General features: G+C 35.1%; 1 protein-coding gene across 1 annotated transcript in view; it reads right to left on the reverse strand.

Moving 5' to 3' along the window:
• The window catches only part of SNTG2 (syntrophin gamma 2), a 126,881-nt gene extending 100,259 nt beyond the window's left edge, over positions 1–26,622 (reverse strand). The window contains exons 1-5 of the mRNA XM_066314874.1: positions 26,252–26,622; positions 13,280–13,336; positions 13,135–13,192; positions 2,416–2,459; positions 2,265–2,306 (exon numbers count right to left, since the gene is read on the reverse strand). Coding sequence (XP_066170971.1) covers positions 2,265–2,306; positions 2,416–2,459; positions 13,135–13,192; positions 13,280–13,336; positions 26,252–26,434 — 384 coding nt within the window. The 5' untranslated portion in view covers positions 26,435–26,622. The remainder of the gene's footprint in view (positions 1–2,264; positions 2,307–2,415; positions 2,460–13,134; positions 13,193–13,279; positions 13,337–26,251) is intronic.
• Between the last annotated feature and the right edge of the window lie 343 nt (positions 26,623–26,965).

Genomic DNA, 26,965 nt, shown 5'->3' on the forward strand with positions numbered 1-26,965 from the left:
ATCACTTGTAGCAGTCTGTGGTGGGTTGACTGCCATTCCCCACCCGTTGGCAAGATGGGAGAGAACAGAACAATAAAGGAAGAAAACCTTCATGATAACAACAATTTCCTGATAAAGACAATTTAGTAACTTAAAGAAAAAGGTAAAAAACCAAAACAAATAATGCAAAGGAAATCTGTCACAACCTCCTGATACCAATTCAGTTTCTGAGCAATGGCTGCTTCCTCCAGAAAACACTCCCCACAAGTTTTTACTGCTGACCATGATGTTATATGATATGAAATATCTCTTTGGTCAGTTCAGACAGGCTTTCCTGGCTCTATTCCCTTCCAGCTTCTGGGCCACTCTCAGCCCATTGAGCAGGGAAAAACTGAGGAAAAGAGAAGCATTGATAGCTTACAAGCACGGCTCAACAATAACAGACGCACTGTTATGTTCCTCATGTTGTTTTAGTCATGAACAAAAATACAACATCATGCTGGCTGCTACAAAGAAAACTAATGTAGTCTCAGCCTATACCCAGTACACAGTCCCTTGGATCACACAGTACAATTCACAACCTTGAGTTAGGTGTCTGCAAAAGAGGCCTCCTGCACACAGAATGCAAGCAGCAAGAAATGCCTTCAAACTAGATTGCAGGATGGTGTGTCAGGAGTCCCACTTTGAAGTAGATGACTGAATATGTAAGAGACCATGGTGCCAGATGAATACAGAGCAAGCCAAAAGAATTACTCAATAACCTTTGACAGGCTTCCATTAAGTACACAGCATTATGTTAACAAGGTTGTGTAAACTTGAATCCAGAGTGGACTAAGAATACACAAGCCTCATTGATGAGTGTCTTTTGAACAGAAGTGCTGGAGACCCCTCTTTTAACCTGAGCAACATTTAGAAAATAGGGTATCCTTTACAGAGAGAGAAGATGTAGGTATGTTTTAGGTTGGGTTTTCTTTGCTCATTCAAGATTCAGGTGGTGGTTTGAAAGAGTCTTTTGAGAGAGGTATGATTTTCTAAAAGCTAGATGAGCTCTCCATCCTTAACGTCCTCCTTTCTGGATAGCTACTCATAATCACAACATTCTGTATTATTAACTTAATATATTGTAATAAGCTTAATATGTTATACACCTTCTTCAGCAGTGTTTCTGGTACCCAAACATTCTTTTTTAAAGTATTTCTTTCAAATTGCAAACTCACCTCACCACATTCAAATAAAGAGGACCTTATCTCAACATTATTTCATAAAAATACAAAACCATAATTTTGATAAGAATAATAAATCTTCCATTCTCTCAGGAGCTTTGGCAACAGCCCACCTTATTTCATAGAACCAACTCTTTCCTCTACTGCCTGACACATTCTTCTAAACCCATTCTGAATATAGTAACAGGCTGTGGTAGTAGCAATTTTCCCTAATACTTTTACTGAATTCCCATGTACAGGGCAAGGAGCAGCACTATGCATTTCTCTCTCATTCCTCATCTCTGCTGTGTTACACTGACAGTTCTGGAGCACTTCTTGGTTTTTACAAACAATCCTTAAGGGAAGTAACTTACCATTTTGTGAGGAGTAACTTTCTGGAAGTTAATTTTTTTTTTTCTGTGTAATAACAATACAAGCAGCAGGAGGGCAGTTCACCAATGCACAATAGATCTAACTACGGTTTACTGAGATTGTCTGTCAGAGAGTCAGCTTGATGGTATTAATCAACACCAAGAAAAGGACTGCAAGATCATGCAGCTGCACTTTATCTTGACCTAGAGAGATCACCTTCAAGTAATAAAAGCAAGTTTAGTTCCTTTGCCCATGCAATTTCTGCCTTGCTGATAAGACTGTCAAAGACCATGTCATTTATGGTTGCTACAGATGCTATATTAAGATACTGTTTTCAGTGAATCAACTGATAACTGCCAATAAACAGGCAACAATGGTTAACAATTTTTATCTGTATGGCCTTGCACTGCAGACTGGAAAAGCACCGCCCATCGAGTGAATGTGAGCTGGCTTTGTCCTCATACAGTCAGTCTGATAAATTAAGCAAATCAGTAAAACAATAAATTATTTTGTTTCTGGTTAGACCAAACATTTTGGTAAATTATATTTCAAAACTGGAAAGTTTTAATAATCAAATATATGACAAACCTGATGATAGCACTGTCTTTATAGTAAAAAAGAGTAAATTCATTTGAAACAAGGCCAGAGACAGAACAGTTTGGAGATAAGATATTCTGCACAACAATAAAAAATCAAAGTGGAATGACTTACCACTTCTTCATGGGTAGCACTTTCTACATTTATACCATTAACCTAAAAACAGATATGACAGGGAGAAAATTATTTGTAATGTGAAATTAGTTTCTGAAATCAAAGCAAGTGTGAAACAAATGTCTGTGGAAAAAAGTGAATATTTACTGACCTGTATTATTGCATCTCCTATAAATAACATTCCTGTCTGTTCAGCTGTGGGATTACAGAAGGAGTAGATTTTAATTGATGGTAGTACTGAAAAAAATGCTATATTCTCTTCCAGCAATTGGTTTAACACACTCTTCGTAATCCTCATTTGAAACTGATTTGGTTGTGAAAATACCAATGACACAGCAATCAGTATTCATCCAAAGAAGGTAATAGATTCCTACAGATTGAGAGAGCCACTTTCCAAACATAAAGAACTTGTTTAATATGGAATACAAATGTCAATTCTCACTAATGGCAGATTTCATTAAATTATGTGGAAAATGCGATTCACACTTTTCATCATTCTTCCACAAAAGGGAAACGGGAGTTTTGAAACTACTTTGCAATTCCTTTCCCTCTGAACAAATTTACAGGGACTGCTGTAATTAAAGAGGTTGTGACTAGAAATTGAAACAATTTTTTAACATGAAGTTTGATTTAGTTAAGGAAAACATTATTTTGATCTACAATCTGCATGTTTCCTGTCTTACAGAGTTAATGGGAATAATGCAATGAAACTTCAAACAACTCTCCATAGATATAAACAATGACATTTTTGAGGTCTATTCTCTAACTTTTAAAATTTTAACTTTTTTTTTGTAGGAATTTGAGGATGTTTATCTCATGAAATGCATTATTTAATTTAAAAAATTAAGCCTCGCAGCTTGAGGCTTAGAAGAATGCCATCAATGTTAACAAAGACAGTATTATGAGAAATGAAAATTAAAAAAGAAAGAAAAAAACTGCATAGAGTATTTGTGATTTCTGCAATTTAGCTGTTGCTACTGCAAATGTACCTTTGTTATAAAATAGCACTTTTTAAAAAGAGAAAAATTTTATCACTCTTTTGGAATATAAAATATTATAGTTAATTAGTCAAAACTTAATAAATATATCACTTTTAAAAAAAAATCATATTACAAGTAGCACTGGAGGTCTTTACCCCACTTCTCATCCTGCTTTGTATTTAAAAATATGCATATAATTTGTAATAGCTGGTATAGAAAAACATCAACATACAGAAATTTAACAGAATTAAAGCAGTTCAAAACTATCACAAAGCAATCTGAAGTAGTCTATTATGGGTACATACATTGGTAGAGGTGCTGAACATTAGCTTGGGCATCTCAATACTAAACTCCTAGTTGAGATGTTAGTAATACATACACCAATAGTGAAAAATGTGAACAAATTTTAATTCAGTGCTTATGTTAGGGCAACTCGTCTGTTTTAAAAAAGTGGAAGCATCCTTGAATTGGAGATAGAAGGAAGAGGGTGAGTTTGAAATTCCAGCTGTGGCAAGGCGGAAAAGGATGAATACAAAGAATGCATGCACCTGATTGACTCAGAAGTGAGTGGAAAAATTTAAAGCATATTTGTATCAGCACGTTGCCATGGTTTAACCTCAGTTGGCAACTATTTACCAGGCAGACACTTGATCAACCCTTCTTTCCAATCCCATTCCTCTACCCCTTGAAAAGCCTTGAAAAAAATAAATAACAGAAAACCCTTGTGGGCTGAGATAAGAACAGTTTAATAATTTAAGTGCAATTATAAAATAATAATGGAGACAGTTTGCTATAAAACCCAAGAAAAACAAGTGATGCACAAAACAAATCCTCATCCCCTGTTGACTGATGCCCAGCCCATCCCTAAGCAATAACTGGTAGCCAATTGCCAATTGCTCCCAGCCAATTGCTCCCAGCCAATTGCCCACAGTATATATTCCAAGGATGATGTTCTATGGTATGGAATATTTCTTCGCCATGGAATATGTTTTTGGCCAGTTCAGGTCACCTCGCCTGGACATGTTTACTTTCAGCTTCTTGTGCACCTGTTTGTAGGCAGAGCATAGGACAGTGAAAAGTCCTTGATTTAGGACTATTTAGCTATTTAGTCCTTGATTTAGGACTGTTTAGCTACAACTATGAACCTTTCCCCTGGGACTGTTAACTGCCAGGTCAGCAAAGACCCACTGCTCATTCCACAGGGGTGATGAATACTGCAACATTCCCAGCCACCTCATGTGTGTTAGCCAATAAGTTTTATAGTTTAAGAGCCCAAAGCAATTATATCCTGCTTGCAGAATCTCTAAAAACAATCAAGGCTGTCCACGTAAGTAAATAAGAGAAGCAGCAGTATGTGGTCAATACCAAACACTGTACCAACTGAAACGAGCACAGCATTTGGGACAATTGGAGAATTTTCTCTAGAAGTGCATTATGCTGAATACTAAACCAATAAACTGCAAATCTGCTGTGGCCATCATGGCTAGACTTGTATGTCTGTGATGCAGACTTTGGGTTTAACCAACAGTCTATAATTTAAAATCAATGGTGATTACTAAAAAATAAGTTTTCCATAAATTAAATTGTAGAGGGTGCATCACTATACCACAGAATTTACAATATAGTTTAGAAATACATTAGAAATAAAGTGACTGAAAAACCTACTTGGAGACAAAAAGTCTGTCCTGTTTCTATAAGGCATATTTTAAACCTGAAGACAAGACATCTATTGATGTTTTCATGAAATCACATTCTCTCTACATGACAAAAATATTGAGTAAAATCCTCCACGTAAAGTGAAACTTTCTCCCACTGCCAACATCCTCATACACAAAGGTGCTTATGAAAGGCTGCTCTAAAAGAGTCACTATGTGTAAAACAAAGCAATACTAAAACCAAAATACTTCAAAAAGAGCTTTGGGCTGCCACAGAGCATATAACATTATTCACTGAAACAATAAATGCAACTTCTTCAGGATTCAGTTTGCCTCTTGAAGTTTTACTTGAAATAATATTTTAGTAGAAGTGAATTGAACATGTCCAGAAAAAAGACTAAAAAGAAACTAAGCACAAAATACTGATAAGCAAAGACATACTAGGCCATAAAAGAAAATGAGGCACGTGTTACAATAAATAATGCTACATCACCTTTACTCTTCATCCTAATTATCTTTAAAGAGGTTTAATACTGATTAAATGCTGTACACCAATTAAATTCAAAAGTAATTCTGAACAAAGGAATGCAAGATGGAAACCTAAAAGGGCTTATGCTGAAGTAATGGTATGAAAATTATCATTAAAAAAACCCCTAAGATCTTATTTTTGAGAACATTAGATTTGAAAATCTTTCCCAAATGTAAATGAACCATCATTCAAATCTTAAAAAAAACCCCAAAAAACCCAAAAAAACCAAAAAAACAAAAAACAAAACAAAAAACCCCCCAAAAAACAAAAAAACAAAAACAAAAACAAACAAACAAACAACCACAAAAAACCCCACAAAAACAAAAAAACAAACAAACAAACAAAAACCTTGGACAGAGCCATGAACTATTAATAATTCTTTTGCACACAGTGACAAGGGAAAAGAACCAGTAGTTCTACTTTTGCTTTTCTTACTTTTCCTATTCACTAGGGCTGAAGAAGGGCTGAATCAAATTTTCCAAAATTTCCAAGGGAGTGAAGTGGTAAACTTACTGAACAGTCTCTGGAAATACTTACTTACAATTAGTTAACTGATGCACATCTCAATGCAGATTTGAGTCTCTAGATAATCTGAGATCTTTATATTTTTCAAATATAAATGTACTGGCCACAGTACATATTTTCACACTATTTTTGTTGAATTCCTAAATCACACGAGAAACATACAATGTCTTATTACAAAAAATTCTCCTTAAAGCTGCACTGACTTCATGGACCTTTCAATTCACAGGCTTAATTTTAAATTTATGCATAATTATTGAATTGCATGAAGAAAATCTAAAAAAATAGTCAAGAAACTGGATTAAATGAAAAGACTGGAAAAATTACTGTTAAGGATGCAAAAGACAACTTCAACATACCCAGATGTATTTTTCCCCTCTTCCATGAATTGGACATAACTACTCAAGGCTGTAAAGCTACAACTGCTGAAAGCAAGACCTTTAATCTGTGATTTAAAACTATATTAACTCAATTATTGACAGATAGTGGACCTTAAATACATTCTTATTAGGTTGAATAAAAAAAAAAAAATCCTGAATCAGAGATCAAAATACCTTGTTTTTACTTGTTTAGTGATCTTCAACAACTCATTAAGACATTCCTCCTATTAGGAGGTACTGCCTTTCACAGCCTGTCTAATCTCGAGATGGCAACAATTAAAAGGAAATTCAAAATGTAAAGAATGTTCTTCCATGCCTTATGAAAATAAGTTATGAGATGGAGGCATAGGTTCATGAGAAAGGACAATGAGTATGCTGACTTCATATATGATTAGCTTTCTAATAATAAAAATAACACTGTCAAAGATAATAAAATACGGATACAAAATAAGATTAATGCTAAAAAAAATCCTAAATAAAATTTTAAGTGATATTAGGAAACAATTAAAACTTAAACACCATCCAGCTTTAACTGTCTTATATTCTAATGAGGTCTTATGTTCTAATGAGACTATATGTTCAAAGGTGGCCTTGCATTTGGTCTTGACCTTCATTAGCACAAGGTGCAACAAAATTTTGATCCATTCTGGCTTCCTTATAAACCTAAATACCTCTGCTTGCACTTAACTCATCCTTAATATTGAGCTTGCTAGCTCAGTGGAATGAACCTCCAAGGTTGATGAAACTAAAGTGAATACAGCTGTAGGGATGAAGAACATCAGCTGTGGATACAACCACTCTGTGCAGCTCAGTGCAATCTCACATCATGCCCACCAGCTTGTTCAGACTAGGCTGGATTACTGTGCTTCTACCTTTTTAGTAACTGGAGTTAAAACCAAAACCCAAAAATATACCCATGGTATCACATACAATTTCTCACCAAACCATCTTTGTTTGGCTTTTAAATGAGACTGTTTAAAGCCCTCATCAAAATGATGCCATGTCCTCCAGATGGTCCTGAACATAGGCAGCCAGGATGTGATATTTAGACACAGTCTCTGTTTTCAGAGCGCATGGTTTTAAGCCAAGAATGTTTCAGTTGATGAATGTCTGGAGTTCATTCCAGTCCTGCCAGGGTATACAGCAGCAGTTAGAAACGGACTTAATATAAAATAAGATTTTTCAACACAGCAGAATGTGAGTTATGAGTCAACTTTTGTTATAGAAGGTAGGAAAATGCATTCAAAATAACATTTTAATAATTTTGGCTCTTAAGGGAGTTTTTTTAAAGTGGCACAATGCAAACTAGCAATATTCCATTCGGCTTTATTTAATTTTATTTACCCGTTTTCATCATGCTTCATGAGCTTAACCCACTGCTCTGCTTCATCACTGCTGCCTGTCTGGCTCTGCATATTATATGATCTATGAGCAGAACTTGCAGCAGTAGTCAGATTATTGCAGAAGGTCTCAAAAAATGAAAAGTTGTATCAGATTAAAATGTGATTGCTAACTGGATAATTCTGCAACACAAAACATTACTTTATTGTTTGATGTTTAAACAACCAGAATTTCCAATATAATATATGGTAAATCACTTGTATATAGGAGGAGGTTAGATTTCAAAATCTATTCATTTTTACAACCTCCACCATCAAGACTCCACAAACTCATAAAGAATCTTTAGCAATCAAAAATGGGAATACACAAAGAAAGATGTAAACACATGAAAGCTTGTACACTTTAACCATGTAGAGTGTCTGAAGATTCTCTGAAGTATTTTTAATCAATCTGATGGATTCACTGTACAACAAGTAAATCTGACTGCCATGATTCCTTTCCAAATTCAAGACATTTTGTTACATAGCTCTAAGGGTAGGACTCTACATTTATTTGACTGTAAGTCCACAGCACTATTTGCCCTAAATAAATTTTTAATATGAATATAGCACATATATAAAAATATTACAAACCTAGAAACTAACAGCAAATCACCAATAAATGTACAACAAATACAATGTACTATATCTTAAGCCAATTTCAAAAGGAAAACACAAAAAACCCAATACTGTGTTAAATTACATAAAAAAACCCCCACCCAAACCAGCCTGAATCAGGCTTAAAGAACATTACTGAGAAGTTTCAACATCAATAATTCTTTTCATAATCTGGTAGATTTTCAGCAATGTTAGTACGCCGCGTCAATTGATTATTTGATATATGGGTAGGAAAAAATCCTGAGTTTGGAAGTGAAATAATTTCCTATGGGATAAAAATTACTCTGTGGTTAATTATATCACTTTACTTTTGAGTTTATAACTCTACATTGCTTTTGAGTTTATAACTCTACATTGCTATAACTCTGCATTTACTTTTTCTCATTCTGTCTATATAGTAGTTTCAGGTTTGCCAATTTCTGTTTCTCAAAATTAGTGTAGTGGTTTGAGTGTCTACCAGAATCATTTACTCTCTTTTTGTTGTAAGATAGGATTACAAAATAAAGCATGGCAGGCTCAAACTTAAAAGGTATAAAGATAGATTTATTAACAAACTAAAGGAGAGAATAAAAGAAGAGAATGAGAATCAAAATGAAATTGTCAAAACACCTCTCCTCCCCCCACAACTGTTCACTTTCCCACTGACAACATAAGGAGACAAACCCTGTGATTTTCAGTGAGTTTCGCCACTTTAAAATAGTCTTTCATCAGTTCTTAAGGAGAGGAGACTCTCTTAGATCTCCTATGGAGACACGGCCAGAAGAAAACAGTTCTCTGGTGGCTCCCATGTCATGAATCTGCAGCTGCCTGGAAAACTGTGCAAACTGTGAAGTCCCTCTATTTGGGAGCATTCCCACTAGCGGTGCTCATGGGCCATATCAGCTTATCAGCTTATCAGTTTAAGGATGACTGATCTAATATAACACAAAGATTCTCTTCAGCTATCTCTAAAATCATCTTCATCTCAAGAAACAGAGGTCTCCTTTTTTCTTCTTCCCTGGGGAAGAGATCATCTCTTTATCATATTCCTCTGTTCAAAATTCTCCATTGGATCACAGTTATATCAGTCCACAGTTATCACTAGAACTTTACATCCCACTAAAAAGCATTCTAGAAATTACAGGGATATTTTAGTCCATTCTCCATAGCCTCACAAGAGAAGTCCAGCCCAAACTAGGCAACTCCTCAATGCTTTCTCCTAACCTAGGACTTTTACTCTCTCTTCACTGACTTCCGTCTCATGCCGTGTCTCTGTGGCTCAATCACTCTGTCTTTTTCTCTCACTCAGAGAAGGGTTAATTCTTTGTAAGTTCCATCTGTCAAGGAAAGAGTTAGCATCTTGCTGGGGCCTGTAGATGGTCCCTGTGATCTTTGCCGGGCAATGGCTGCTCTGGCTGCACAGCTGCTGGATTTCAATTCCACGCCGATTGGGAGGGCTCAGGAATGGCAGCCAGGACCTAAGGAGCCAGGCTGGTGAATGCCTGCCCCACCCTCAGTCTCATGGGGTGGGCCCAGCCCAGCCTGGGCTTGGAGCCGCTCTTGGGGGCCAGAGAGACATCTCCCTTGGCCTGGGGTAGGCCTTAAAGTCGGCTAGATGTTAGCACCTGCGGCCTCCCGTTCCCCCGCCGGCAGCTGACGGGCCCAGGGGCCCGGCCAGGCCAGGCCAGCTCTGCCAGGATGGCGGAACAGCAGCGCCTGGCACAGCCCCGCCCATGCCATGGAGCCGCGGATGGGCCCCGATGTGACCTGCTCCTCAGGCTGGAAGGAAAAGGGTCTCTCCCATGGTTTCTACGATTTTTAACCCTGTGCGTTTGCAGAGGCCTGTTGCCTTTCTAATGGCTATATTAGCTATCGATTTTCACGCCCAGCCACTGATCGGTTTTGTTGTAACTTCCTCAGAAGAATCGCTTCCTTGCTAAACCACTACAGTCTGGCACAGAACTTTTCTCCCTCTGCAATTACCTTTAGCAAAAGCTTTGGAGATAGGAAAAAAAAATGTAATCTTTGCTACAATGGAAGACAAAATCAATAGAAAAAATGTAAAAAAGGCCAAACTTGGTGATGAGTCAAACTTGCTCTAATACTGTTGAGGAGGACATGCTCAGGAAAAACTCAGGATATTTTTATGTGATTTGTAATACATTGGACATCAGTCTCCAGCACTGAATGACCAACTAATCTTGTATTTCAGAAATGTAAATTTATGCCCTTGAACTGAGTTTCTGTGTTTAGTTTCAGTGAACTTCAGTTCAGGAAAGAAGAGTGATCTAGAATAACTAATTTGGAATTTATAAACACAGTGATTACAGCTGAGAGGTCAAAACTATAAGAACAGTATTTATAAGTGCTACTGCTACAGATGCGCTTCTGTGGAATAACAAAATTAAATCCTATTGAAATATTCATCCTATTTCAAAAACTGAATCACAAATGCTGTCAGCTGATGCTTAGGTCAGTACCAACAAAATCACTTATCTCATGTTTGAAAAAATTAAACAGTAAAAAATAGACAACTAATTACTTTATTTACATAGCATAAAGGTTATAGATATCTAAAAAAGAAGCAATTGCTTTATTCTAATATGCTTCTACCTTTGGAACTAAAAATAATACTATATCTAAACAAAGCAAGGCTGTAAACATGATTTTATAGAGTTGTCATATAAAAGGCATTAAATTTCATGAAAAGTATCATAAATTATCAACCATTTGAGAAAATTAGCTCTTTAGTTATTAAGGAGAATTTTACTTATGTATGTTTGAGCATTTTACTCAAGTACAGAAAACAGTAAAATGCCGGATAAGAAATTGTTTTTCTAATCAGGTAAACTGTTTATTTTCTAATGTTACTGCACAATAAAGCCTTTTTTGCTTTTTTAAGTTCATTATATTTGTTTGAAGCAGCAACGAATCTCACTGCTTAGCTAAAAGCCACTTTTAAAGCCAGCCAACCAGTTTCACTGTTATTAGTACCTTGTGTAATGGAAGTCCATTGGTGAATTATCTACATTATGAATACACAGATTTTCAGTCTAAAATTTAATTTTAGATAAATCAGTCTCATCTTTCCATCAGGTATAACACTTCTCATTATATTAAACTTTTCCAGATAATCTTTTGTATGTAAATACATCTATGTTTCAGTATGCATGTCTGTGTATCAATATAGATATATTATATAAATGGAAAGGAAATGCACATATTTGCAGAACACTTCTTATTTTCCCTTAAATAATATTACCAGAATGTTTTCTCTTGCATTAAAACACTAGAACCTAAAACCAGAAATATTGCCTCAATGCCACCTGTAAGATAAATTTAGACATGTCCTTTTACTTAATTTACAGTTATATATGATACTAGAAGAGTAACACTGTGAATAAATCTGAGAAAGATGTTCTGAGGAGTGATTTTCAAATTTGCAGTAAAAAGCTGACCCCATATAAGTTGTTGCTGCAGTTGTTACTCTACAAATAAATACAGATAAAGAAAACCTACCCACAATGTACAAAACTCTGAATGTAAGTATTCTATATACAAGCTCACTACCAACCTTGGTTGAAAGTACTATGCCTTAAGAGAGCAGGACATAGTTTTCCTTGTTGATGATTAATTTCCTGAAATACTTCCCTTTGACCTGAATGCTTATATTAATTTATTATTATTATTATTGTTGTTTTCATGGATATTTTCTTGGTATTGTTTATTATACTGTGTATTTAAGGAACATATCACTGCTCCATATAAAGTAACACAATTAATATAAAACCACCTTATTTTCCTCACTGCAGAAACAATATTATAAAAATAAATGTAAGTACTGTACACAGGAAACTTGAATCAGCGTTTCCAATAGGATACAGGAATAGACAATCCATGCAATATTCACTAGGTATCAGATGAAATCAGGTATTCATTTCAGGTGAAAGAGGGATCCCCTGAAGAAAATGCAGAGGAGAAAAGTCAGCACAGTCTGCGACCCAGTAAAGCATGAGTCTAAACATGGTGTCAAGCAAATGTGCTTAATCTCCAAAGCAGGAAAAGAGCCTGATGAGTTCAAAAGATCATGTCAGTGGCTTTGAGACCTTTAAAAAGTGGGACATGCACTGAGGATCACAGTCTTTGTCTTTTCTTGAAGGAAAGGTTACATGAAAGGGGTAGATTTATACTAGGGAAGAGAGGAAACACATAGAAGATTTGGAAGACAAAAAATCTTAGTATATGTAAAAGAATGTCTCAGAAAATAAAAGAATAAACTTTTTCCCATGCCCACATCCAGCGGAGAAGAGAAAATTACTTGGTTTTGATCATGTAAGATCCTTAGTTCGTGTTGCAAGGCACTGCCCACCCACATGAAGCTTTTCCTCACCAAACAGCCCCTTTGTTTTCCAGACCAATTCTCCAACTTTACAAATTCGGTTTCAGGTCTGAAAAGGTCTCCCAAAGGTTCCTTTTGCTTGGTAAATATCAATGTAATACTTAAACAGGACAGACTATACTGATTTAGAGGTTGTGCTATCTTCACCATAACAAACACTACAGATCTCTCTCTGCAGGCACCTAGGCACAGTTAGTCATACCATATAAGAGTGAATTACTGTGTGGGGGGAAAAAAATTCGGTTTGTACTTTTTCTATCCTCTGCATTATAAAAGTTAAGTACATTAATAGATTTCCTCTGTCATACTTACCTTTTTGCAGGTAACTTAAAATATTTTGGTTGTAACATAACTGTCTTCATGAAGTAAAAATGGATTCCTGAAACAATTAATAACTACAGTACTATGTAAGTAAATAGCATAAGTTACCTGATTGGTCTTTGAATATTTTTGATATGACGACAGGCACTTTGTGCTCAGCACCACCCTGTAAGAAATACATATTAACCATGAGATCTCAAGACTGAAGTAGTCATACTGAAATTTAAAAGAAGAAAAGAGAGGTTACCCATACCTTTATGCTTAAGCCCAAGCCACCAACTGGTTGTCTACGAAGTGTAACAGTTCTGTGCTTTAAAAAATTGCAGAAAAAATAAATTTAGGTGAAAATACAATACCTGAATGAGAATAAAAGATGTTTCTAGGCTCTCATTTACTTAAAAAAGATTCTTTAATGTAGTCTAGAATCTGAGGGATCAGTTCTGAAGTATCATTCAACATTGATTTATAGGCAATTAATTAATTCCTTATCACAGAGAGCAGAACTTGTAAGTTGTGTATTTAGACTTTAGTATGCTTTTCTGTCTCTGATGTGGTATTCTTCCTGAACAGAAATTTGTACATACTTTTCCTTTGACAAAAGAAAACTATATGAAGAGGTCAGATGTATGCATTTTCATAGCAATCATGTATGCATATTTGTTCTAATTTTTTAACCAAGAATACCAATGTTTTTAGCCTACAACTTCAGAGCTCCTTGAATTTGGTTTTTTTTTTTTTTTTTTGCAGCATATGCTGAAAAAATGTAGTGATAGTCTGCTTGAAATGTTTAATTTTTTTCATTTCAGATTTAAGTGCATGAGGAAGATAAACTTTTATCAATATTTTTCTAGAGAAACCTATCATATGTTTAACAGTATGCTGAATTTGACATTTCAATAATGTGTAACTCATGGTACCTGACAGCATAATAATAGCACTTCATCTGTTGACAAAAATTATACAGTTGATGGGAACTATTTGGAACATGCTGAACAGTAGTGGATAGAATGCCATCTTTACAGTAATTCCTGAACATATTAGATTTTTTTTTCTGTAGATTATAAATTGTATATAAGATTACTCCTATATGTATACTTTCTGTCTGGGTGTTTTACTGTTTCACTGATTTAGATAAATATAATTTTTTATTTCAGTAGTCAAGACTATAATCTTATAATAAGAAGTTACTTTAATACATATGGCTCTTTTTTTTTTTGTAACACTCGTCATGCTAGATACATGTTCATATTGACTCAGGGGGAAGTGAAACAAAATAAATCTGGAATTTCAGTTTTATTTTAGGTAGATAAAAATAATACATATGGTAAAAAAATTAAGAATTGTCTCATACATTTTCAAAATTGCTTCTGTTCCCATGAATACTGTACTACACTAGTCTATGCTAAAAATGAAAAATTGCTGCATTACGAACATGGTACCTGACATATTAAAAAGTTCATATGACTCAATTTCAGCTGATAAAATTAATTTTCTTTGAAATCCATGCTAATGAAAATTTTTTCATAGGTTTTTTCTTCATTTGGAACTGCATCAAAACTTTTGATCTAAATTATCACACTTTCTGACAAAGTTCAGGTCTGATCTAAATTACAATACATCTCTAACTCTGGATTCAGTGAGTCATTCCCAAGAGCTGCTTTGCAGGAACTAATGGCTGTCCGCTTGCTTAATTCTTGTTTTATTCCACCTATACTTACACCTTGAAAATATATTATCTTAATATATCCCACCACAAAATAAATATTTCCACATTTGCTTTAGCATGATCATAAAAAAAATAGAGAGCTGCTATGTGGATAGCTTCAGCTGTTTTATAAAAAAGAAAAGTAAGGTACTATTTATTGGCATCTTATACTTTCAAATACAATTAACATGCCTTTTTATATGATTGATAGGTAGCCCTATGAAGAAAACTACTTGCATAACATTGATATAGTCTTGATATTTCTATTTTAATAGTTCATAGCATTGCTTATTACAGATATTCAAATATTTATATTAAAAGAAGATATTAAACACAAATGATTCCTACATAACAGCTTAGCAAAGTCCATGTTTAAAAAATGCAAAACCTTTCTTCTTTTCAAGATGTTCAAATTGCAAAGTAAAATGCTAAAAGCTGAGCATGATTAAGTATCATGATCAAGGTCATTTACACAAATTTACTTCAATTCTATGATCATATATAATTTGCTATGACTAGAAAAACAACTTTCTTGCCGTGTTTGGCTTTTGTAAGGAAACATTAACAGCTGCTGTCAGAAAAAGGACAGTTGGTTCAGTAGACTTTAGGTCTGAAGCAGTCCTGAATTTGTTATGCAAAGACAAAATTTCATGACTATGAAATTTGGACTGAAACTCACATTAGCTTTGCAAGTAACTATGAAAGAAAATTCTACTCCAAAACATCTTGCCAAAACTTAACTGCAATATTTGTGGGGAAATAAACAAACCTATCTTTTTGTGACATTAATGTCATGCACATATGCAGCTGAAAGCCTAATGTGTATGTCTCAGTCAAACATACAAACAACTTATTTCACTTTCTGATTGCCTGCAGGCAAGATATAATTTTTCTTTCCAGATTAATTTATTTATGGCTTTAGAGTGAAGTGAGACAGATATATGTATCTGTGTTAAAAACATAAAAAATACAATGCTATAGTTTACTGTGTAATTTTTATTTCATTATAGGCAAGGAAAACTCTTTATAGACAGTTTTGCTAACTATCAATCTGAACAGTAAAGCTGAAATTAATTTTTAAAATGAATTTTTTTGCTTTTTTAACTAGCATTTTGTTTTGTTTTGTTCAATGGTATCTGCAGTTTCTTGAAACTCTTTATTCTAATGGGTTCCAAAGCACTCAATGTAAACTCTATAACTATCACTCATTACAGGTGTGCTACCAAGCAGAAGCAATTATGTACCCCCCATGGCACAACAGCCTGTTTTGTTTCTTGTTTCTAGGAGATTAGAGGACAAAGTAGTACCCCACATAAAACTTCAAGATGCGTTTGAATAGACAATAAGTAATAAAGTAAGACAGTAAGTAATAGAACTGTAATTGGCAGGATACCAATATGAAATATTCCTATCTTTTTGAGACCTTTTATTGTTGCAAAGTGTGAACTGGTGAGGCAGAAAATTTCAGGAACTCCAAGAATGATGCCAGATAGGGAATATATTGAAAAGCAGATACAACAGAATATTCAAATATAAGAGAGACTATTCAAAATAACACTATGTCAACAACTGTATAGAGAAGAGACTACTTGATAACAGGTGCAGTGCTGCTTATAACAGCTAAAATGAATAATACAGCTGAAGAAAATTCTATACTTTTATTAGTTGAAAACTGAATGACACTTTCAAATGTAATGGGGAGAACTATATGGTCAAATGCCCATCTTTTAGGTATGAGATCGCTCTACACAGAAGATTTACTAGATTCTGTTAGAAAAACTGAATAACTTAATAGAAAAGTATATCTCTAGGTAGGTATTTTATGTCTTGGTTTTTGCTCATATGAAGTGGTATGACTGAAGCTTAATGGGCAATATGAGAAGGCAATTGCAATGCTTATTTCTGTTGCCGTGTTTTAGGAAGATTTTATATCGACCTGCCAATGCCTACCTAATACATCATTATTACCACTGTAACCATTATTGTTAACACTCAGGACTGGTACTTGTGGCAAAGAATCTCTCATTAGAAAAAATATTATGTCTGTCTATCTGTCTGTCTGTCTATCTATCTATTTATCTGCCTACCTACCTATCTATCTATCTTAGTAATGTACTATGGGGATTTAAGAAGGCGATCCTGCTTGAAGCACTCCAAAATCATTGATATAAAGAGAAGTTTTTGAAAAAAGACTCTGTATGTACAATATCTTACTTTTCTGTGACAAGGCTGTTCCAGTCTGCATGAGAATATTAGTGAATACACATATTATTTCCAAGCATCAAACTGAAGTACATAGCAGAAAAGACTGAAGCACTTGGCACAGACCATGTTCTTCAGATTTTGTAGAAGCTGTTCTAAGAAACAAGCCCATTCACAATGGCCAGGACAGGTTGGTAAGAAGACAGTTTGTCCTGGTTTCACCTGGGATAGAGTTAGCTTTCTTTTTAGAACTTAATATACCAGCTATATATTCCTTTCCTTAGTAACCATTGAAGATACCACATGGAATTTACAAGATAAGAAGTGACTGAAGAAACAGATCTTGTAAGAACATGAGACCCAGTAAAAATGTATCATAAAAAGCAGACATCTTTCTGGTTCTTACATATCCCAAAAGAAGAAATGATGATGTGGTGAACAAGGATGTGTTAAAATTCTTCAGGGAATTTTCTTCCGAAGATGGGGAATTCCCATGATGAGGGTTTTCTCAGTTCACATCCTCCACCTCTCCACACCTCGAGCCACCTCAGCAAATTGTTCAACGTGTATTTACAATTTTGCCAAATATATATTTCCATTTCCACTCATACAACCCTCACTTCTTACTCATTGGTAGCAAAATTCCACCTACCAGTGGCTGCAGGTTGCCGTGGGCCTGCTGGGTGACAGTGGCAGGACATTCCCTTCCTCTCTATCACAGAGGGGTTGTAGAAGAGACATGTAGAAGAGACAACCCAGGGCTGAAAAGGCCCAGCAAGGGGTCATCTCTGCCACCAAAAGGGTTCAGACCTCAGCTAAGAATCAACATCTCAGTCTGGAGAGCAGATGTGGGAAGAGATAAAAGAAATATTCTTTACTAAGTGACACTGTTTTACAAACTATAAAAGATACACAAGCTATCACAGAGGCAGAAACCTCTTGCACCCTGAAGCATTTGAGACTTCTCTCCCTCCCGGAGCTGGGAAGCAAATCCATGCTTACTTCCCTCCAGGGATTGAGGGGAAGGATCTCTATGTGTGCCCCAATTGGACACAACTGGATAGTAAGATATATTGAATCCTAAGTTATATTATTTCTTCACTAGCTGTAACATTAATAGGTACATTTAACCTTGTGCTCTATACCTACCAGTAGTTTCACTTTTCATTCTTGTTCTTGTGTAGTATTAGTTTTTTTAAAATCTTGTGTCTGTTAGTTTTTTTGTCTGTTAAATATGTAATTCATTCTATAACAGACCAAATCAGCCGTTATTAAAGAACTTGCAAACAAGAGTGGGTATTGAGGTGTGCTGGCTGCCTCAATAAATATACTGCCTGGTAAAAAGGCAAGGACATATCTAACCCCCCACATCCATTCATAAAATTGACTTTCCTTGTAGAAGTATGGATTTAAAAGTACAGTAGGGGCTGCTCTTGCCAAAATTATTTCCAGATAAAATTCAAAAGAAATACCATACTAAGGAGAGCGTGTATGTGCAGGACGCTATGAAGAGAGGATTATGGTTAACCAAGTCTAACAATATAGGCATCTACATGACAAGGCTAGAGCCACACAGCCTTTTGATAATATGTAAAAATATATATCGTACAGCATACCAGATAAACTGCAATGCCAACACCTAGGACTGGAACAGAGACTCCTTCTATCAGTATACGGCAGTCAGGATCAAAGAATACTTGACTATAAGCCAGAAAGCACTGAATTTTGATTGCTGCTTCCTTTCTCATTGCTGTTACTTCTTATGTACATCTGTAAACCTTAAAAAATGAGTGCAGCATGAGCAAAATGTAAATGTCACACAGTTAGCCTCAGTCTGACTGAAAATGCCATGTCTGCATTTCCACAACTCCTTAATACTGTCCTCTCAGGGATAATTGACCAGGCGAACAATCTAAGAATGCTTTGAAAAATAATGAAGTGGCTTTTCTTTAAAACTACACTGGGGGTGGAGTCTGAATTAAATAACTTTATTACAAGTAGGATTTTCTATATTGTTGGTTATAACGTGTGGTTTCCAGGAAAAGCTTTTTGTTCATGGGTATCTATATAAGCTTTAGTTCCAAGCCTGGATAATTTTTAATAGCCTTCTATATTCTTAGAAACAGTTGCATTGTTTAAAAAGACCGTGTGACTCATTAAGTGGATAAAATTATTGAGACAAAGTAAGTGTAAATCAAGAAAACTTCAAAAAAGAGAGGGAAACACACAAATTAGTCCTCCATAGTAACACATGATGCCTCATTCTCCACTTCCAGGAAGTGAAGACAAGATGTAATAAGGAATGGGTAGCAAAAATCAAAATATTATTTTGAATGGGAGAGTTTTGAAGCTTAACTTATTGCACTGCACTGGTTCTCACCTTTTCCTAAAAAGACAGGAAGAAGGCAGTAAAAATTGATTGAGGCATGTCAGTCACTGTTCAGGTTTGTGTAAAATCAAAAACAGATCTTTTCATGTGCTAAAAAAGATCTGGAACATCTGCAGATTAAATATAATAACATTTTTATCAGTTTATATTATTATCATACTACAAATTTTACATTATCTTATTACCATAGATAAAAGTTGATGGATTTTTGTTCATTTGTGTGGGGTTTTTGGTGGGCTATTTGGGGTTTTTTGAGGGGAAAGTGGATTATTTGGTGAATTTCTGTGGAATTTTTTGGATGAAATTGAAGACACTCATTTACAAAACTAGCCAAGCAAAAGGGAGGATTATATAACAAAAAACCAAAAGCAAAACAATAAAAAACCCAAACAATTGTTTTCACAAGTGTACCAAGAAAAAGCATTAGAGGCAACAGTCACAACTTGCCACAAAGGCAATTCCAACTGAGCATAACAATAGGAAAGAACTTCACAGGGTTAAGCATTAAGAGCTGCCCAGAGAGCTGGAGATACTCTAAACATGAAACAAAGCTCTCAGCAACTTGGAAGCTATCACCACTTTCAGCAGTGGGTTGAATTAGATAACCTCAAGAGGTCCTTTTAAAAAAGAATTATTACATGATCTGTTCTAGTTAGGATGACTGACAAAGCCCATGGTGTTTTATTTCTCTGAGGGAAGGAAGCATATTGTGTCTGAATGAAACACAGTCTCAGTATGACTTCAGAATAATCCTCAGGTGCTCCTACACTGAGTTGTCAAATACTGTTTGGGACAGGAGCTTTTTTGGCAAGTGGCATGAAAAGACACCAGACTCTTCTCAGATACACATTACATCAATATAGATCATCTACAATATGGATTTCTAGAGTTACTAATAACAGATATTAATAACTGTGTCAAGATATGCTAATACTTTTTCCATTAAAACTTAGCTGATTACTTATTCAAAAGGTATCATGTAACAAGAAATTGTAGCTAAATCCTGCCAGAATACAGCTTTTCTCTGAGTAATGCCAATTTGCATTCAACTTTACACAGTATTTCACAGGTTGACTATACTGAAGATGAACAACAGAGGTTGAATCCATCAGTATCCCAAATATTGATACTGGAAAGCCTCATGCTTCCATTACAATCTGTTTGCTCCTAATTGTTAAAAGTTTTAAACTGCTACAAGGCCTTTCACAATATCTAAGCTATAATTTACCATTCCTGACACTGCCATAGCTTGAAGTGCAATAGGTTTATTGAAATTTCAATTAAAGGACACGTATGTTTATGTACACATGTGGCTTATCAAAGTTGTGATCCCTTTCTTTTACCTTGTTGGTATGAGTACTCACCTGTAGCTGGACTCTTTCCACATTTCAGAAAAAGCTTTTTTCAGGGATATTCAAAGCATCCTTTGCATTCTTCTGTTCTGTTCATCAGCCTTTCTTTTAAGCTACTTATTCTTTCTATCTTTAACAATAAAGGATTTTTGTCATGCTGAGAAATACTCATATTTATTTTGTGATGCAAACTTCTATCTGTTCTCAGACTGGCAGCAAGACAAGCATATGATCTGTCACAATAAAGTTCCTAAGGAATTACTTGATAGCTATCTTCTAAGTATCTAGGTCAGCTTTCCAGAGCATGGTAAACAAATAACAAACAGTTAAATAATGTATTTTCTCCACACAAGTGATTTTTTTTCAAAAGAAAGACTCTTAATAGTTCACTTAATGCTTCCAATAAAGATAGGAAAAAAGAAAAATACAGAAATTGTTCATTATTACTTTTTTTTTTTTTTTAATTGGACTAAAATATCACAACAGCAATGGTAGAACAGTCACTGGGAAAACCGCAATATTAGCAGTTCTGGAGACAGAAATTTCCTTGGGGTAAAAAACCCCACAACTTTTAGATTTTTTTTCAGATCTCTTCCCTAGAGGTTTTCTAAAATAACATTCTTCTATGTCCTTATTAGCATCTGAGTTATAAAGGAAAACCAATAGAAATCTCATCAGGGATTTGAGCAGTATTTTCAGACACTGTTTCTAATTTTTTTAATCAACTAAACAACTAATCTTGCTGCTTTTCTTCCTTATTCACCTACTTTGCTTCATTCTAAGACACAGCTTGTGAAGCTGGAACACTGAGTATCCAGCATGCAGGGTTTTTGTTATACTAATTCTATTAGACTCAAATAAGCCTCTGAGGAGTTCTCTTCCAATCAAGATGTCATTTGCCTGCATTGAAAACTTCTTTGCCTGACCACTGGCCCATTCAGAGACAACTCAGCTCTGTGAGAAGAACCAATTTGGCTAAAAAACCAAATGGATTTCTCTTCTTTTTCTTACAAAAATAAAATGCAAATTAAAAGAAAGTAAATGCTTATGAAAAGAGGAGAGGCATAAAACTGTGGACTGTCAACAGGAGAAGGATGAAAACCAAAGAATATTAAGGATGAGGTAATACAAGTAAGAAATTAATTTTAGCAGGTAAAGTGAGAAAGAGTTAATGTACAGTAGTACCTTCATGAAGTATAAAGTTTAAAAATTAATGCCTCCCTGTTTCTCCTTTAACTAAAATTGATCTCTCCTTGTCTGTCATACAATTAATTCATTTCTGTGAGTATTGTTAAACTTTAACTCTGGGGGCAGAAATATCTTCTGACAAAAATACTTGACAGATAGGGAAAACTGTCTATTTATTTTCAATTCACCATTTCTGTCAATACTTTTGTGCTTGGATTCTACGAGCATGCACCAATTCAGGGAATCACAGAATGAGTCAGAGAATGAGGTTGGAAGGAACCACAGAGGGTCATCTGGTCAAACCTCTCTGCTCAAGCAGGGTCATCCTAGAGCACATGGCACAAGATTGTGTCCAGACTGTTCTTGAATATCTCCAGTGAAGGAGACTCCACAGCATCTCTGGGCAATCTGCCCCAGTGCTCGGTTACCTGCCTATGAGGATACTGTGAGAGACAGTATCAAAAGCCTTACTGAAGTTGAAGTTCAGCTGTTTTCATCTAGGTAGCTGTTTCATCATAGAGGACAACTTCACCACTGTGACTCTGATGCACCCATACATTCTCCTTCATCCTTAAAATCTGAATACCCCAAACGTAACACCAAGTCATGAAAGACTTGGTGTTAGACCACTTGGCTTTAGATCACTAGAATTTGCCATGTCTGAAGATCTGAAATGTGACTTGATGGAATGATTGCATGTTTAGCACATAAATATAAATTATACAAATATTTATAAATAGTTATATACAATTATGAATGTAAGATTATATAAAAATGCACTGCAAAATATTACTTCTCTAATTAGCTCCAAATCCAGAAAGATTTTAGATTTTAGAGAAACTTAAAAGCAGCTTGTCTACTGTGAAAAAATTGAACACCAAAAACACCCAGCTGATTTTACATTATTTTTTCTATAAACATGTTTTTCTCTCATTACTCTCTCATCCAAGTCCAAGATTGAAAGAAGTGAAATGGGCTGAACTGTCATTAAATTACAGTAAACCAGGTATAAAATTTCTCATCGAAGGTGAAGCTTTCTCAATGCTTAAAAGTAGCAGTTAAATTAATGGCAGATTACAAAATATGAAACAGGAAGAGACCTAGATGATGGTAGTAAAAGGTATTGTATAGTAAGAGTCTTTTATCCTTGGGTATAATCCCTATTGCTGAAAGTCCAGCTCATCACAGTCCTCAGTGTGGCATTCAGAAGTACACCAGACTAGCAGAGTTAAACATGCACAGCTGCAAATCTCATCCTCAGTGTTCCTCAGGATTAATGAACCTGTTAGTAAAAAACAGCCTGGAAGCAAATGCATCCCACAAATGCTGTCCCATGTAAGTGGCTGGAGAAAAAAGTATTACCACAAGTAGAAACAGAACTTTTGTTTTCAATGGTTTTCCATTCAAATATCCCACCTAAGAGGAAAAGTCATTCTACACCCAGTTTTTTTCTCCTCCCATGCATTTGAGGTGAGTACAAAAAGAAGGCAAAAGTTATTTCTATTTTTTGTTCAAATGGACTACTTTGATGAATGTCCATGTGTAAAATAAAGATTAACTACGAGTACCTGAGAATGAAAAAGTGCAGAGAAAGTAGAATAAATCAGTGAGACAATGTGATCGTTTATGACCGCTATAGCATTGACTTTCAGGTTACAATTTTCTATTAATATTTTGAATCAGACAGAACAGGGATGAAAACTATTCTCTTTAACCACTTGAAATATAAAGCATTTATCTCTGCAATTTCTGTCATGTAACTGTAATTGTAAAACTTAGCAAATTCTGTGCTAGAGAACTACCAGCTATTTCAGCCTGATTTCAAATTCTGCTTTTGAGCTCCTATGTACTAGAATTTTATATACGGTAAAAGACCCCCAGTGTTTATCTCCATGTTACACTCAATTTGTGTTCATATTATATATTAGTTGTCCAGAAGTTTTTATTTGGTTCACAGTATAATGCAGAAAAAGTGAATATGGCCGTGAAGACAGTCTAATCCATTTTTCCCATTAGAGTTTGACAACAGAATCCTGTGACGACTGTAGATAACACTTTCAGAAAAGGACCTTGGGGAGATCTTGTAAGGGACACAGAAAAACAGATCAGACCCTTAAAATTTAGTTTTCAGAAGTCTTCAGTAAGAAAACTTAGGGAAAATAAGGATAATGTTAATAATGTTTTCCATGAAAGGGCAGCTCGGCAGGACTGCCAGCTCTCATGTCTCAATAGTATGAGGTATGAGAAATCCCTGCTGAATGGGTGCCAATGCTAACCTAAATTACCATCTGAATTATACTTGAAATTCACTTACTTTTACATATTAACATTACATCTACAATCAAGAAAACTGTCTTTCTTTGGCACAGTCCTGGGAAGCACTTCTTAATGGGCTCTACCCAGTACTCTGATCACTACTGGTGATGAAATACAGCCGAGGAAGTTGGACTAATTTTGTATGCAGTGGCTGCATATCCCAGCTATGCCTCCTCTGCAAGGTCTATTACTTTCCAGAATTTATTTCAAAATTCAATTCCTTAAATATTATCAAAGTTTGTCTCCCTACCCTTCCATCAGGGAGTAAAAGGCATCAAAATAAACCCAAATCTTGATACTAAGAGGAAGAGGCAGACTTGGGCTGTTTAGGGTGAGTTTTTGTACTGCTTTAGACTGGAGTTAGAGAATGTTGGGTGAGGGGTGTCCTGCTGTATTTTGGGTGTTGATCAACTCATACAAAGATTTGATACAGTATTTTTTCAGATGCAACTAGCTTGTGTTGATTCAATCAAGAGGTAACCTAGGACTCTGCAAGATAGAATTTTGATTCCTTTGCTATGATATTCAGACACAAGGCATTTAAAGACCATTGAGTCCATAGCAGTCATATATAATTATATGCACAGACATAATTATATGCATAGACACTATATACTGAAGCCTCATTATATTTTACTATGACTCTTGCAACGACTTTGCATACAACTTATCAGCATTTACAGGAATGCCTGGTTTTAAAAAAAAAAAAAAAGGGAAAAAGAAAAAAAAAAAAGCAGCTGTGTTTTTTCATGCTTCTCAGTGAAGCAGAAAGTATATGCAAAGCTGATGAATGAGGCTTATACTTATCTCAGCAAACCAACCAGGAGTGGACATGCCTGTCACCGATCAACCTTTTTAAACATTTTAAAGAGCAAGTAATGTTCCACACAATTCCATGGACAAGTACATAGTGTACTAGGACTATGTAAGATAGAATTTTGATTCTTTTGCTATTTCAAATTATTTTATGCATTTTATACAATTAATTATATATATATATATATATAATCATATATATATTATATACAATATAATTATATACAATTATTTTTATGTAATTTATACAAATACTGCAGCATGAATGAAATATTTACATATTATAGAGGCAGATTTTCTAACATACTCACATATACACACACAGACACCTATTATATGCTTTTTTGCTTCTAATTCTTAGCAGTGCATCATGAACCCACTTGATGTCCCCAAGTGCCAGATTTTAAGTTTACGTGACACATGTAACACAGCAAGCAGAAAGAAACACTCTCCCTTGGCCCCCTGTGAGGAGGCTGCCATGAACTGTGCACTCTAAGAAACACCAACAAAGTTCATGAAATTGATTTTACTCAGTTAAATTAAGTATATGTATTCCAAATTCAAGAACTGTTTCACCATTTACATGAGAAAATGAAATGCATTACTTAGCGATGTTGATAACCTAGATATCATTGCAATACCACTATTTCAAAATACCACCAGTTTATCTAGTGACATTACCAAATGGTCACACAGAAGATTCCTCTATAGCTTAGAGGCACCACAGACTTTGAAAATGCAGCATAACTGAATTTTGGTTTAAAAACGCACCACATACATGCTGGCACTTATTAAGCTCCATCTGTGCCTCAAAGAGAATTACAGTGAAATAAGTGCCCGTCAAGTGTTCTCTCAGTCAGCTCAATGCCCTTGAACAGACATCCTGTCTGATACACAAATGAGGAAAACTGTGGTGTATCAGTTTACTTTTCAAATGCTTTCACTGGGAAATAGTTTTCCTTTTCTCCCTTAATTTAATGGCCCAGCAATGTTTGATGGAAGAATGCTGAAATTTTGGTATTTATAGATGTTTTTGCTTCTGTTGAGATTAAAAATGTCATAATAAAGTATGTATAGCACTGGTCAAAAATGCCACTTTTACATTTATGAATGTAGGTAAGCACAAAGACCCGCAACTGATAATTACTTGTATTTCCACTACCCAATAAAATCTCTTGCACTCCAGTACAATAAGGTGACCTCTGCAGAAGACATTACAGTGTGCAGTCAAAAGCACAGAGATATAGAACCACTTACATTTGCACTGTGATCACTTCCACTAACACAGACGACATCTTGTTTTTGAATTGTTAATACCTCTTTTGTAAGCTTCAGTCGGATGTCATAAGCATTTTCAGATACTTCATCATATAACAATGCAATACCAGTTTTAGTCTGCAAAAAAGAAAGGCATACACAAAAGTTTAGGAGTATGAACATTTCATAATGATGAAGAACAAACTCTATCCCATTCAATAAATAAAAAATATACAAATGAGCAATATTTACAGAAAATGGAAAACTGGTCTACTTTTCAGTCTTCAAATGGATTAGACATGAAAAGCCTCTTTTATACTGGAAAAGGCTAAGTGGTCTTTGAAGTAGGCATTAATATGCGAAGAGTAAAAAAAAAATTACAAAAATTTCTCCATTGTACTCTTCCACAAAGAAGTGCTGCCAATTAATGATGTCCTATTTGACTTTATTTATACAAAGACTTATTAAAATGTATTAGAAAGAGATAGGTATGTTTAAATGTATATGAACACATTTTCAATTTTTGGCAAGAAGTGGGGAAATGAAATACTGTTCCTATCTTAAAGATGTTTGTTCCACTCTGTCAGAAAAAAAACCAACAGTACCCTTCATAAAAGTTGCCATTAAAATATGGAGTTCTGTCACAGTAGAAAACTGTGTTTCCACATTGTAAAAGATGCAATTAAATCCAGTTGTTACAGGATTTATTTTATT

This window comes from Sylvia atricapilla, chromosome 3 (assembly GCF_009819655.1).
Source record: "Sylvia atricapilla isolate bSylAtr1 chromosome 3, bSylAtr1.pri, whole genome shotgun sequence".
In the NCBI taxonomy this organism is placed as follows: Eukaryota; Metazoa; Chordata; class Aves; order Passeriformes; family Sylviidae; genus Sylvia; species Sylvia atricapilla.